General features: G+C 32.3%; 1 protein-coding gene across 5 annotated transcripts in view; it reads left to right on the top strand.

The window, feature by feature from the left end:
• Positions 1 to 16,019, top strand: part of ERBB4 (erb-b2 receptor tyrosine kinase 4) — a 1,108,406-nt gene that overhangs the window by 815,552 nt on the left and 276,835 nt on the right. For all 5 annotated transcript variants that reach the window (XM_038585650.1, XM_038585649.1, XM_038585647.1 and 2 more), the window contains 3 exons: positions 2,211 to 2,284; positions 3,206 to 3,296; positions 5,705 to 5,904. In XM_038585650.1, the coding sequence (XP_038441578.1) occupies positions 2,211 to 2,284; positions 3,206 to 3,296; positions 5,705 to 5,904 (365 nt within the window). The remainder of the gene's footprint in view (positions 1 to 2,210; positions 2,285 to 3,205; positions 3,297 to 5,704; positions 5,905 to 16,019) is intronic.

Raw genomic sequence — 16,019 nt, 5'->3', positions numbered from 1 at the left:
TTAGCTAGGGACGTTCTCAATTTTAAAGGACTATGGATTTCAGGTGGCTATAGGATGCAACTCCCTGCAGGTACTTTGAAGTTGGTAAGTAGGAATCTGTCAACTTATTTTATGAGAGTCCTGAATCTCTAAAATTAAGTATATAAAATTTCTGTGGTCCATTGGGCTTCATATGAACAGTCCAGAATTCATTTCATTCCTGGCAACTTGGAAGTGTTCTCAGTAAAGGTTTGGACTGACCCCATTATTGTGTGCTTGCCCTGAATTTTGAGTGTTTCTCAATAAAGCCAAGATATTTGATTATATGACCAGAGCTGTTCTATATACTGCTTTTCATCAAACAACAAATGGTGAAAGCTCATTCTACTACTGCAGAGCTGATTTCTTCTCTGGATACAAAAGTCTTTGCACATTAAAAAAATGATAACAAGATTTTTCCCGCATGGAGGACTTAATTTTTTGGCTTCACATTAATCAAAAGAGTAGTTATTTGTTCGATTTATCTTCAGTTATAAATAGAGCAAGTTTGCCAGAACATTTAATTTAGACTTTAAGCTTTTGAGACACATTCATATCACAGTGAGAAAATTCTTAATTATGTGTGAATTATGGGGAAACTCATTTATAGTGTTTCTCCAAGCCTTCTATGACACTCCCTCTTAAACTAGTGGTACATTGAATCAATTACACTTCATAGATTGAAACAGTATTTAATCAAGCAGAGTGTTGTTTGTTTTGTTTTGTTTTTTTAAGATGTAGTATGGAAGTATAGAAGCATATGCAGATGAACCAAGTTGAGAGAGCCAAGTTGAGAGATGAAGGTTGTTGGAACTAATAGTGTTTGCAAGGTTCTAATGGAAGAATGAATTAATGTCATTGGGTTCAGGCTCAAATTCCTAGAAGATAGGCCAACTGTATGCCTTTCTGTTTGTCAGGGGGCTGTAAAGCAACCTGAATGCTCTCCCTATTAAAGCTGTATCTAACATATCATTGTATCTTATTGTTTACTTCCCAAATGAAAAAGAAGGTTCTCAAACATGTAAAAACAACAGATGTCCACAGCAAGACTAAAGCTCAGTTGATTGCTACGGATAGATGCATGCTTCTAAAACAACCTAAGTTCTTTGTTCTTAAGTTTGCTCTCTCTTGGAGAAGTGGTTAATGAATAGAATTTAATTTTTCTCTGGAAGGTGTACATTGATATGAGATCTTTACTTGCCCAGGACAGTACAGGTCGTTTTTCAAAGTAATGAAACTTAAAAAAAGATGCATTCCTTTAAACAGCTGAAAATACTGCTTGAATTACCCAGAAATGTTTGCTGTTATTTGCAAGTATGCAGTTATTTTGTATGGTCAATATATTAAACATGGAAAGTATCTTCCTAAGAAGAAAACTTCTTAAAAATTCAATAAATATTTAATTTTAAAAGTTTATTTTATGTTCATTTTGAAAAGACAGAGCATCTATATATCAATAACATTAATTGCAAAAATATATTTACGCCATAGGAGATGGTATTTTTTAAATCTCCAAAATTTATACCTTTTGGATATTATTAAATTTATTATAGACTTTATTTTAGATATTAGTATGATTCATAAAGATGGAAGCATATATTTCCTGTGCTATAAAAGCAAATATAAATAAACCAGATTGGAACAAGAATATTCTAAGTAATCCTTATGAAGAGTAATTTTCATATGATGTTATGACAATTCACTAATAAATATAAGGATATAGGAAAGAAGAAAAAATGATTTTATGTGTTTCTTTTTATCAATCTTATGAAATTTTAAGTGCTTTTAGTAATTGAGGATGCTCCAAGGAGCCCCAAAAGCAATTGTTTTCATCATTACTATTTGCAGAGTATACTCTTCCCAATTAAGAAAAAAAAAATCTTTAAAGGTAAAATAAAATTATTTTTAAATGGATTTGTTATATTTGGAGGTTCCTTTAGGATAGTCAAACTGGGCCATTCCTCTAGATCTAGAATAGCTTTCATTGAGGAACTCATATTTTATGTCACCATAAATGTCCTCAAAGCACCTTTTAATCCTCCACATGTAGCATAAAAATCTTTGGGCAAGACATTGCTTATCTTTCTATTGTTACTTAAAATTCAATTTGGGTGACATAACTATAGTCACATTTCTTATGTCTTCCCTCCTTTATCTAATTTAAAATTTGGCTGTATCTCTTGATTCTCTAGGGACCCTTACAATGCAATTGAAGCCATAGACCCAGAGAAACTGAATGTCTTCCGCACAGTTCGAGAGATAACGGGTAATTTTTTAAAGTACAACTGTTGTGTTATGGACTATATGAATTCTAGTGTTTTCTTGAAAATATTGCATAATATTGAAATCAGCAACTTATTTTGAAAGCAAATACTAGTTTTGAAAATGCATGTCACTTTAAGTGATGGATGTCTTTATTCCTTAGCATTTGTGTACATTTTGAAAGCCCATAGAATTTATAAAATAAAATATCCTTGACATTTTTATGTTACTGTGTTTGTGTCAACTGATCTTTGATCCATGTTTTTCTATTTACTTTTTCACAAGAAGTACTATTGAGCATTGATAATATGTGACACTCATTTAGCACATGTTCAATGAGCACTTAATATGTCCAAGGCTGCTAGATAGTAGCTTATAGGAAACTCATAGACATGAATTGGATATGGATTTGTTATCAAAGAATGAAAAATTAAATGAGAAATACTGTGCATATGTATGAATGCATTAGGCTGCAATGTAGACATGTGTTGTCATAAGTGTTGAGATAAAGTGGTCAAAGCATTTCCAGACAAGTTAAAGCTGTATTTTTCTCTTTATGTAATTAGACTAAGTATTTTTGATTTTAGAAGAATGAATAAAATTAAAAATCATTTAAATCTTTTTTATATATATAGTTCTATGACTCTGTGTGTTTGAGAAACCTAGATTTTTGTGCTCATTAGTTTGATATTCATTATCTATTGATTATTGTGGCCCAGGAGCTTTGGGTAAGACACTGTCTTGGAAGAGGAACTGTGAGATAGAATAGAATGACTCAAATTAGGAATATTCAGTGTCTTTTATTTTTTTACTTCCTGTATTTCAAGACATATTCATCATATTTCAAGGATACTCAATATTAAAACAGTCATGAAGATAATGATAAGATTCTGAGGGTTTTTTCTACTTCCCTTATCTGTTTTAGGTTTCTTGAACATACAGTCATGGCCTCCAAACATGACCGACTTCAGTGTTTTTTCCAACCTGGTGACCATTGGTGGAAGAGTACTCTATAGGTGGGTGTATACGTTCAGAGATGCAGGTCTTCCTGATTTCAAGAGTAGCATCATGTGTACATATGTCAATTTTTCAGCCTCACTGAATCTAGAAATAGTGGGTTTCCATTTTTAATTCCAAAGGTAAGCCCAATGAAAAATACCCCTGGTTGTGCTTTAAAGGAGGCAAACTACAAAATATATAAAGTATGCAGAATGAACAATTTGATTTTTCAACTGTCCTCTCACTTAAAGCAATATTAGTGTTTTGCTGGCATGAAATGCATAAAATTGAACCTTTTTTTTTGAACTTTTTAAATCATAACTAAAAACTACCATGGGATGGCTTGATAATGGCTTAAGTGTGTGGCTTACAAATGCTGTTTTACCAGGAAATTCTTGTCTTGTCCTGATGCCATCATTTGAGCCCTGAATCATGGATCTGATATTTCAGGACTTGGTCCACCACTCTACATGCAATGCTGGTTAATAATAGGTGGAAAAATCAGGGCTCAGAAGCACACTGTTCTAAAGTCTAATATCAGTATTTTAATTCACATAATAAAAATATGTGAGTTAATATTTATTAAGCCATTGCTTTATTTTACTTTATTTTAGATTTCATCTGTGTGAGATTCTTATTTATGAACAGTTAAAGGTTGATTTACATAAAGGGATTTAGATTTCATTTTTTCTACTTAAATCTGAAAGATGCCTTAAATCAATATTGTCATCAAATATCCCATGATAACATTTCACAGAAAGTCCACAGAATTTTGCTATTAAAATAAGATCTGTAAGAGGTTTTTTTTTTTTTTTTTGTGAGAGGTTTTAAACTGTAAATTGGAAAAGTTCTCAATAAAAAACTATATTTGAGAGATTCACTTTATTCAAGTGCTACATGCAACCAAATTTTACTATCCATTGAATCAAATGTTAAAAATCTGTCAAACATTATTATGTTCACATCGTAACAAACAACTTAAGATGGTTATGCTGGGAACACAGATTCAGAGAATGAATTACATCTCAGTCGAATATACATGTACTGAGTTTTATATACACGCATATATGTACATAGGTATATATGTAGGTATATGTGTATGTGTGTATATATATAATCATGTAATCTTTAGATATGTATATACACAGATGTGTGTGTATGTATATGTGTATATATACACATACACACAACAACATGGAAAAAATTCTGAGTATTGGCAGCAAAGTATATTTAGATTTATAAATAAAATAAAAGGGGACAGCTTTGATATCCAAAATGTAAAATATTGTTCATTAGTTGATTGGAATGTGGGAAACAGATGATTCTTTAGAGAATGGGAAAGGACTTTAATTACAAAATATAGAATATGTTAAAATAAAAATAATTTCCTTGAAATGGTAATTTGTTTCCCCAGTATAGTTGTTATTTAACTTTTAGAGATGCTTTCCCCAGTTGTCCAAGCCTTCTGAGTATTTTTTTTAAACTTTTAGCTTAATTTCATTCTTCTCTTTAATTTTTAATGCTTCCTGTCCCTACTCATACATTCTTCAACTATTACAATTATGCTTCGGCTTCTGAGGTATAAATTAAAGCTGCATATCTATAGTCATCCTCTGTAATATTTACCCTCTGAAAGCATGTCTAAATTTATTAAACTGAGTAGAATTAATTTCTTACTTTAGTAGATGAATAATCATTCCATAAACATTATAAATTATTTAGCTTTTTAAAGTTTTTATTTATTTAAGTAATCTCGACATTCAACATGAGGCTTAAACTCATGACCCTGAGATCAAGAGTCTCATGCTCCTCCAACTGAACCAGCCAGATTCCCCTAATTGTTTGGTTTTATTTTATTTTATTTTTTAAAAGGTTTTATTTATTTATTTATGAGAGACACAGAAAGAGAGAGAGAGAGAGGCAGAGACACAGGCAGAGGGAGAAGCAGGATCCATGCAGGGAGCCCAATGTGGGACTCAATCCTGGAACTCCAGGATCACGCCCTGGGTTGAAGGCAGTCGCTAAACCACTGAGCCACACAGGGATCCCATAATTATTTAGTTTTAAAACACAATTTCATCCTTGAGGAACCTGAGACTGGGGGGATAGTGGGAAAAATAGTGAGCAGATATGTCAGTGGTGAATATGTAGACAGAGAGATATCATTAATAATTATACTTCTAACAGGTAAATAGTCTCCTTTTGGAGGTCAAATGGTTCCTTTTGAAACTCAGTATATATAGCATGTAGAGAAATAATACTCAGATCACAATTAAGTGACTCGGTCTCTTTTTTATGTTCTACTATCATTCTTTTTGGAGTAAAATGTGACATCCTTATTTTACTTCAAGAATGTATGTAAGAAAATATTTATTAAAATATACATATTAAGTATTGTTCCACTTACCCCCTTCCTTCTCTTTAGTGGCCTCTCCTTGCTTATCCTTAAGCAACAGGGCATCACTTCTCTACAATTCCAATCCCTGAAGGAAATCAGTGCGGGAAACATCTATATTACTGACAACAGCAACCTGTGTTATTACCATACCATTAATTGGACAACACTCTTCAGCACTATCAACCAAAGAATAGTGATCCGGGATAACAGGAAAGCTGAAAACTGTAGTAAGTATATTATTCGGATATTAAAACAGAAACTTTGAACATTTTCTGCCATTCTGCATTGGACTAAACAATCGAAAATAACTGAGTCAGAACTGTTCCCTCTTTTTTCTCAACTCTTAAGAAGGAGGGTAGTTAATTATGGGTGACATTTATTGCATGTTTTTATAATGTACTGCATGCTTGCAAATCTTGCCCAATTGCAAGAAACTTCCTACTCAGACTAAGACTCAATAAGTGTAGGTGGAACCTGGGAATCTAAATATGTAATAGGTACCTTGGGTGCATTCCTTGGACACAATCAGTTTGTAGAAATCTGCCTTATTGAGTTTTCTGTTTGCCTTTTGGTTTCATTGAGTATTTGTCGTGTGGGAAGTGGTGGAAAAAATGCAGATGTGTTCTGAAATGTGTAAAAAAATGCTGTTCAAGAAGTGTGCTGTTCAAGAAGAAAGTTTATTTCATAAATACATTTCTGTAGGCATTTCACGGTTTCTTTTTCCATTTATTTTGCCACTTACTGATTCATTCCATCATTTCTTTGTTACACAGAAGCAAATGATGTTTTCATGGGTACATAACTATGCCCTTCCTATCTTATACTTTGATATTTCAGTGATTACTACTTAACTTTTCTGTTTGTTTCTACTATTTTCTTCTACATCTACAATTGCCACTGCAAAAGCATATGTGTCAGACTTATGATAAATATCAAATCAAAAGACTCAGAATTTAAATTATCTGTTACAAATACTTATTGTGATCATAATGAGTCAGTCCTTTTAAAAATCAACCCCTAAGAAACAGTTTGCTATTGGGATGTCTGCTTATTTGTTTGATCTCACCTTTGAAATAGTCACAAATGTGTGTGTGTATATATATATATATATATATATATATACACACACATACACACACATATATAATATATATAATATATACTGCTCAGGATAGCAGTATTCATAAACTATAACTTATAATTTGCGAGGACCCTTGTAGCTGCTTTGGACCTTTAAAAATATTTTTCAGAGAAAAAATATGTTGCAAAATGCTTTTTTTGTTTTCAGTGAGCTCATTCTTCTGTTTCACATAAATCAAATATAAAATCTTATATCAAAATATGCATATTCTCAATGAATACTATTTATCCTTTTATTTAGCCTGGATTATTTCCATGGTTTCATATCTTTCTGATTTCTGACAGAAAGCTGTTTTTCTTTTTTCTAGTACTTAAGCTTCCTACCTCACATTACGATATGTGTGTTTGTACCCTAGACAAAATGGATTATTCATAGAAGTAAAATAGTCTTCTTCAACAAATTTATAACTATTTCCCTACGTCAGAGTGATAGTCTTCTTTTCTCCTACCTCCTTCAAAAAACAAAATAAAACAAAAATAAAATGATAGCATTCCTACTTTTATTTTTTTTAAGATTTTTTCATCTATTCATGAGCAACACACACAGAGAGAGAAAGAAGACAGGCGGAGGGAGAAGCAGGCTCCATGCAGGGAGCCTGATGTGGGACTAGATCCTGGGTCTTCAGGATCACACCAAACTGTGGAGCCACCTAGGCACCCCTTATTCCTACCTTTTAGAGATAAGATTTAACTCTGAAAATAAGAAAACCTAAGGAAAAATAAAAGAATCAGAGAAACACATTCTTCCTTGATCTATTTAATCATTTATAAACCCTCATTTACTACTTTCATCTTTTGTGAACCAAATAAAAAAGCTAATGGGAAGCAGAAAATGCAAAAGGAAACTGAATGTAAAAAAAAACAAAAACAAAAAAAAACCTGAAGCAAGATAAGAAAAAAAAGATGTAACTATCCCATATTTCTTTAAAACTTCTAAACTTTTTGTGCAACCAAAAAAGTAAAAATAACAATAAACTAGAAGTTAGCTTTTTTTTTTTTTTTTTTTTTTCAATTTTCAGTGTTATGCCTCAGACTGAGTTTAGCCCTTTCAGACCATGGATGTATTTTCTTGTTCTATGCACTTAGAGTTGACTTTTCAGTTTGGGGAAGAAATGAAGCAGGAGAAACACAGTTTTGTGGTGCTTTAGTAAAAACAAACAAACAAAAACTAAGCATTTTCTTTTTAAAAAATTTGTAACATCTTAGAACAAACAGTTTTTGCATGAAATCCATTGATCAAAATTTGAACTTTAGTCTAACAGTACATTGGATCTGACATTTTCAGAAACGTAATTACCCTATAAACAACTTTAGAGATAATGCTGTGATGTTTACATTAAGCTACAATGGTTCCTCACATGTGATTAAAGCCTTTTTATCATCCATAGTACTCTCTGCAAATGCTAAAACTTAAATATTTGCTTCATTTTAAATGCACTGTACATATTGCATTCTTTAGATATCCTCTTAATATACTTTGCACATACAAGATATCTACAAACACACACATATTCACCACAAGATACACACATACACAAGCATAAATATATGAATATGGACACATAACATGTATGCATGTACATACCACTAGAATATATGCATGTACATACACACATGTACGTGCATACACACATAGTCACCATAAAATACTCTGATCTAAATCTGAACATTGGCTTGCTAACTTAAAAGAGAAGGCAGCCTTGATTTTTAACTGTGTTTTTGGAGTTCAACATGATTTAAGCAGTAATGACAACAAAAGGAAAACTTCACCTCATCTGTAAAGTATGAAAGTAGGCTTGAGCAATTGTACACTTTTAAGTCAAAAATTTCAAAGCAGACTTTATAATTTGAAGAGATTGAGATTGAAGAAACTCTAGGATATGAAAAGCTAGAACATTTTCCTCTTTATTTGTATGGTTATAGCAGGAGCAAAATGACAGTACTGGTTGGAAGGAGTTTTATTTTTTTTTAATTTTTATTTTTTAAAAAAGATTTAATTAGTTATTTTAGAGAGAGAGAGAGAGAGTTGAGGAGGGACATGGGGAGAGAGAATCTCAGATAGTCTCCTCACTGATACAGTGCTCCATCTCAGGACCTTGAGATCAGGAGATGAGCCAAAATCAAGAGTCAGCTTCCTAATAACTGAGACACCCAGGTCCCCCTGGAAGGAGTTTTAGAGCAGGTTAATGAAAGTATTTGAAGTTTCTTAAAATATTTAAACATAAACTTTTAACACCAAAACATAAACAGTAAAGAGATAAATACTATGCTAATTCTTCAAATCCGAGTTTCATGTGAACACATATACCTTTATTGTAAAAATATTTGTACATATGTACTTAAACCCGACATAAACAAGAGAGAAGCTAAATTCATAATTAAGTTTTCAAAATGGAAATACATTTATTTTTGTAATTATCATTGTTAGAAATTAAAACAATAAAAAAAAGAAATTAAAACAATAGACATGTGTAAGAAGAATATATATTTTTTGTTTATGGATATAAGATAATGAAGCATAGCTCTTCATTTATAAATGATATAATAACATATATATTTGAATTCTATCCATGTCTCTACTTAATATATTATGAGCATCTTCCATGGCAGAGTTCTACTTTATTGTCTTAAAGAGAAACCTATAAAATAGCTATTAAGTGCCGTATTAATGGTAATTTAATTTATCTTATATTTTTCATATTACTAGTATTGCCTTAATGTGACTCTTAGGTCATAAAGCATTTTGGAATGTGCAATCATTTCTTTAGGCTAAATACTTAGAACTGGGATTTCTGGGACCCCTGGGTGGCCTCAGCGGTTTAGCGCCTACCTTCCGCTCAGGGCGTGATCCTGGAGTCCCAGATTTGAATCCCACATCGGGCTCCCTTCATGGAGCCTGCTTCTCCTTCTGTTTCTGTCTCTCTCTGTGTCTCTCATGAATAAATAAACAAAATCTTAAAATAAACAAACTGGGATTTCTGCATAAATGAGATTATTTATGATACATTTTGGTGTATTTTTCTATATCTTTCAAAAATGCTAGGTCAATTTACATTTGTCCTAAACAATGTTTGATAAAGAATATTTTTCACTGCTCTTTATAACACTGGATATTATCCTTGGTTTTAAATTTCAGTGATCTGAAATATGAACAAGAGGCCTTTTAAATTCATATTTTTTGGCTAACATAGTGTCTCTTCTTATATGTTGAATGAGCATTTCATTTTCTTCTCTTGTAAATTAGTCAGTCATAAGCTTCCGTTATCTTCAATTGGGAGTTGGTCTTTTCCTTTTGGATTTGAAAGACCTCATCACAAGTTAAATGCATTAAATTTTTATCTCTTGAATGTGTTATGTATAACTTTTCCTCTCAGAGGTGATTTAAGAAATTTTGCCTTTTGATAAACAAACATATTATGTTTTTATCTAGTTAAGTGGATGAATTGTTCTTTTCCTTTTTATGTTTATGATCTTGGAATTGCCTTAGTCTTTTACTTCCAGTATTTTAAAAACCATATTGACAGTTTTAATCCATCTAGAAGTTTTAGTATAACATGTGATTCTTTTATTTTTTTTTTATTTTTATTTTTTATTTATTTATGATAGTCACAGAGAGAGAGAGAGAGGCAGAGACACAGGCAGAGGGAGAAGCAGGCTCCATGCACCGGGAGCCCGATGTGGGATTCGATCCCGGGTCTCCAGGATCGCGCCCTGGGCCAAAGGCAGGCGCCAAACCGCTGCGCCACCCAGGGATCCCGCATGTGATTCTTTAAAAAAAAAACTTTAATTGATTAGGATATTGATCAAACATAATTTATTGAATAATTCATCTCTTCTCACTAATCCTACGTGTCTGCAATATTTCAGCTAAATGGCAAAAGGATGCCAGGTTCTATCTCTCGATCTGTGTAGTTTAATTTCATCTTTACCACAACCTTATAAAGTATAATTATCCCTATTTTGCAAATGAATATATAGTTGTTCAGAAAGTCGAATAATATTCCCACTGTTTGGAGCTACTAAAAATCATATTCAGGATTTGAACCCAAGGTCTATCTAATTTCAAAATCTGTGCTCTTCATTTCACCTTGATTTCCTTCAAGTAAAAAGAAAGTGATTGATTTTCATAAGAAAACCTGATGATTTACTGAAACATACCCAAAGCAGCATAATGTTGAGGTACACACTCTAGAGCCAAATGACCTGGGCTTTAATCCCAAGAAAACTATTTATTTGATGTTTGGCCTTTGGTAAGCTATTTAACATTTATGAACCTCAATTTTATCATTTGGATATGGGGTTAATAATAGTACTGACTTCACTGAATGCCTGGCTCAAAGCAAGTGTTAAATTTGTGCTAGTTATTATTATACAATTATATTTTTTCCTATTAAAAATACATTAAATAGTTTATACATACTATAGACATACTATGTGGTATAAAGATACAATATTTAATTTTATTTAATGAAACATTCCTTCTTGGGGAACAGAAAAGGAAGGAGAAATAAGAACAGTCTTCTTAAGGCAGAAGAAAATTCACGTTATCAAGGTGGTAAATTTTAAGTGTGCAGGTACACATAAACCATTTGGTAGACATGGAAGAAATAAGAGTGATTATTAGTAGGAGCCTAGATGTTGAGGAGTTTATAAATGATCTGATGAGATTTTAAATGGATAAAAAAAGTCTATGCTTGAGACTCCTCTAAACACCTTTTTCTTTACTCTTTTAATTAAAACATTTAAAAATCAACTTTATAAGTAACAGACTTTGTGCTTTATAAAAAATTCCCACAAAATATTAATTTGAGGTTAGTATTTCAGGAGGCAGATATTTGGTGAGGAGGAGTACATTTTTTGTACAAAGAATATAAAACAAATATAACCTTCTACATTTATCTATGATTCTGATATTCCTGAAATGTGATAGTTGAAAAATCCTCCTCTTTGGACATGAATCTAGAAAAAAAGAAGAATGAAAACTATAGTTAATGGCCAAGAACTGAATCCTCTGAATAACAGCATGATCCAAGTTTATGAGGAGTCATTGAATGTCCAGAATTTAATCAGGACAAAGAGCTGATGAGTAGGGAATCCAGGGTATTTTACACCAATGGATAATAATACAACATTTGCTTAGCATATTCTTTTGTTTTACTCTGGTGATAGTGATAATAACTACAAAATAGTAAGTGTTTTAGTTTTTGTAACATCACAAGTAGTGTTGACTTTCTATAAAATCACAATTGGTATTATCATTATCACCTCTAATAGTTGTATCTTATAGAAAAATGAATTTTGATTATAAATTGAGGTTTACCTTGTTTTAAAAAAAAATATTGCTAAGATTGTAGGTTTTCTTACTTTCTCTCTATCCCTTTTGCCTTTAATTTATGCACTCCAAGTCCAGCCCGTACTATATTGAGTAAATGTACATTTCCCAAGAAAGAGAATCATCTGTTGGGCCTCATAGCCAATCTTCACTAGAAGATTAATAAACTTTGCCAAACTTTTCAGTAAAACATAACTCAGTACAAAACTTACAGTGTATAGCTTAGGATATAGTGAAGTCATTGTTCTTCTAAGTAATCAGAAGATAGAAAATCTTAATTGTACTTCTAAGATTGTCTTCTTTAAGTTACTAAAGAAACACATTAATTAATACACTCTTCTTTGTAAAAAAAAAAAAAGAAACTGCAAAGAAGAGCTTCTTATTGTATTTGAAATAGCACAAAATCTAATTACCAACAATACTATAAAATATTCTCTGTGTTCTTATTAAAACAGTAGTAATTTCACAAATGACACTCCTTCTATTTTGTAAATCTGGCAATTCTGAAAGAATGGTGGAGCTCTCATGTACAAAACCCAGGGTTACTGCAGGCTTCAGTTTTTATTATAAATGGTAACATTTTAATCTGACTTGCTACTAGATTAGTAGTTGAGAAATTTTAGAGCAACAGCTTTTAATTATTAAAAATGGAGAAGTCTGGACTTCAGTTTCCAGAGATTGTTGCTTAGATATTGTTGTGGCTTGTATTGTAGCTCTCCAAAAGATGCACTAAACTCCTAAAGCCTGGTGCCTGTGAATATGGCCTTATTTGGAGACAGGGTCTTTGTGGATGCAATTTTTTTTTTTATTGGTGTTCAATTTACCAACATACAGAATAACCCCCAGTGCCCGTCACCCAATCACTCCCACCCCCCGCCCTCCTCCCCTTCTACCACCCCTAGTTCGTTTCCCAGAGTTAGGAGTCTTTACGTTATGTCTCCCTTTCTGATATTTCCCACACATTTCTTCTCCCTTCCCTTATATTCCCTTTCACTATTATTTATATTCCCCACATGAATGAGAACATATAATGTTTGTCCTTCTCCGACTGACTTACAATTAAGATGTAAATTAAAATGAGGTTATACAGGAGTAGAATGGATCCTCAATCTCATCTGACTGGAGTCCTTATAAGAAGAGGAGACACAGGGACAGATACATACAGATAGGAGAGTGCCATGTAAAGACATGTACACACACACACACACACAGAGGAAGACAGCCAAGCAATAACAGAGACAGAGGCTGGCATTATGCAGCTGTAAGCCAAGGAACACCAAGGATTGGTGGCAGCCACTAGAAACCAGGGAAGAGGCATAGAGCAGATTCTCCTTTGAGCCCCCAAGAAGGAACCAGCCTGCCAACACTGATTATGAAATCCAGAAGTGTGAGAGAATAAATTTCTGTTATTTTAAGCCACTGTTGTTTGTGGCATTTTGTTACACCAGCCCTAGGAAATGAATACAAATAGTTTGAAGCCCAGGATTCTGCATTTTTAAGACATACCAGATCATTCCAAGGCAAATATCTATGAGAAATTGTTTGAGAAACTACTCTTCTCAGTCACATCCCTTATTATTCTCCCTATTATTCTGTAGTTAGAAATGTATTTAAAAGCATAGTGTCCTGATAATTCATTCTTCTTGTGAGGGTCTATTTCCTCAAAAAGAATGTATGGTAGGAAAATTCGCAGTTGAGTAACTTAAAATTATTTAAGAATAGTTTTTGGAGACAAAGATAAAGAATGAACTTTAAAAAACATCCTACAAATAGTATTCTATTTTTCTTTTTACTAACATAACATACTCCATAAAATGAGAGAATATTTAATGATAGTTTACAAATTCATTGAGTAATTATACTACAATATATTGTACTATTAAATTTTATGTATTTAAAGTTTCAACAAAATACTCAGAAATTTATTTTACTTTTTTACAGTTAATGTGCCTTCTGAGAGGTACTTTATAATGTGCTCAGTCTTGTAAGAATATTCAAGGACTTTCTAATATTTTGTCACTGCTGCCTGTCATCTTCTCCTATTAGAATTTTCTTCCCGGGTCCAATCAAGTTAGACATATAGTAACTAGAACACTTAAGGCTAAATAAAGCATTGGGTCATATCTGTTAAATGTATTCAATATGGGGATTGGATATGTCTTACCAGTTACTCCCCTGCTCCTATCTTACCTATCTTTTTTCTAGTTTTAACTCATTCTAACATGTTACAAAGACTATACTGCCATTCCATATATAATAATATACACACAATCTATACAACTTTCCCTGCTTATAGAGGTCACCACAATACAGTTTTATGATAACCCTACCCTCAAGCACGTCCACATCCTAATCCCCAGAATCTGTGAATGTTATTTTATATGACAAAAGAGACTTTGCAGATGTGAACAAGTTATGAATCTTAATAGGGGAAAAATTAATTTGGGTTATCTGGGTGGGGCTAAATGTAGTTGTATGTGTCCTTCTAGAGTGAGAAAGAGGGACATTTGACTAAAGGAGAAAGCAAAGTAATCATGGAAGCAAAGATTGGAATAATATAGCTACAAGCCAAGGAATGCCAAGGTGGCCTCTAGAAGTTGATAGAGACAAGGAACATATTATTCCCTGAAGCCTCCAGAAAGAGTCAGCCCTGATGACACCTTAATTTTAGTCCATTAAGACACATTTTGGACTCTGTCCTCCAGAACTCTAAGACACTAAATTTTTGTGTGTTAAGTGACCAAGTTTTGGTTATTTGTTAGCAAAATAGCAAAAATAAATTAATACAGTGCTCTTTTAATGACAGAAGCCCAACTCAGATTATTTTCGGCAAGAGAGCATAAATGGAAACTAAAAGGAACCAGGTATAGCTATATTTATATAAGACAGAGTAGAGTTTAATTAAAAAATATAACAAGAAAAAAAGTAACAAGAGACAATGGTAGTCATTATATAATGATAGGGTGACCAATTCACCGAAAGGATATAGCAATTGTAAATATACATGCAACCAACAACAGAACATCTGAACATATCTGAAAAGGGTAATCAACAGCAATAAAATCATGGTAGAGGACTTTAATACCCCACTTCCAACAATGGATATATATGAAAGCTCAGTAAGTAACATTGGATTTGAACTACACTTTAGACTTCCTGGACCTAACAGACATATAAAGAATATTCCATTCCAACAGCAGTAGAATGTATATTCTTCTAAGCATATATGGTGCATTCTCCAAGGTACAACATACATTAGGTCACAAAACAAGTCTTAGCAAATTTTATAAGATCAAAGTCATACCAATGATCTTTTCGGACCATGATTATATGAAACTAAGAATCAATAATAGGAGGAAAACTGGGAAGTCCACAAGTATTAGAAGTTAACACACTATATTACATAATAACCAATTCATCCAAAATGAAATCAAAAGAGAAATCAATAAATAAATTAAACAAAAATGGAAATACATCATACCAAACTCATGTGATGCAGCAAAACAAGTGCTAAGAGAGAAGTTTATAGCAATCAATGCCTAAGTTAAAAGAAAAAAGACAAAAGAAAAGATCTCAAATAAACAACCTAACTTGACACCTCAATAATTATAAATCCAAGAGCAAATTAAGTCCAAAGTTGGCATAAAGAAGGAATATAACAAAGATCAGAACAGAAATAAATGAAATACAGAATAGAAAACCAATAAAAGTATTAATAAAATAAAAAGAGGCTTTTTGAAAAGAGAAACAGAATTGGCAAAACTTCAGCTATGCTTACTAAGGTTAAAAGAAAGAGGACTCAGATAATATATAAATGAAAGAATAGACATGACAACCAATACCACAGAAATACAAAGGATCATTAAGAGA

Source organism: Canis lupus, chromosome 37 (genome assembly GCF_011100685.1).
Source record: "Canis lupus familiaris isolate Mischka breed German Shepherd chromosome 37, alternate assembly UU_Cfam_GSD_1.0, whole genome shotgun sequence".
NCBI lineage: Eukaryota > Metazoa > Chordata > Mammalia > Carnivora > Canidae > Canis > Canis lupus.
This window is presented reverse-complemented; position numbering and strand designations above follow the sequence as displayed.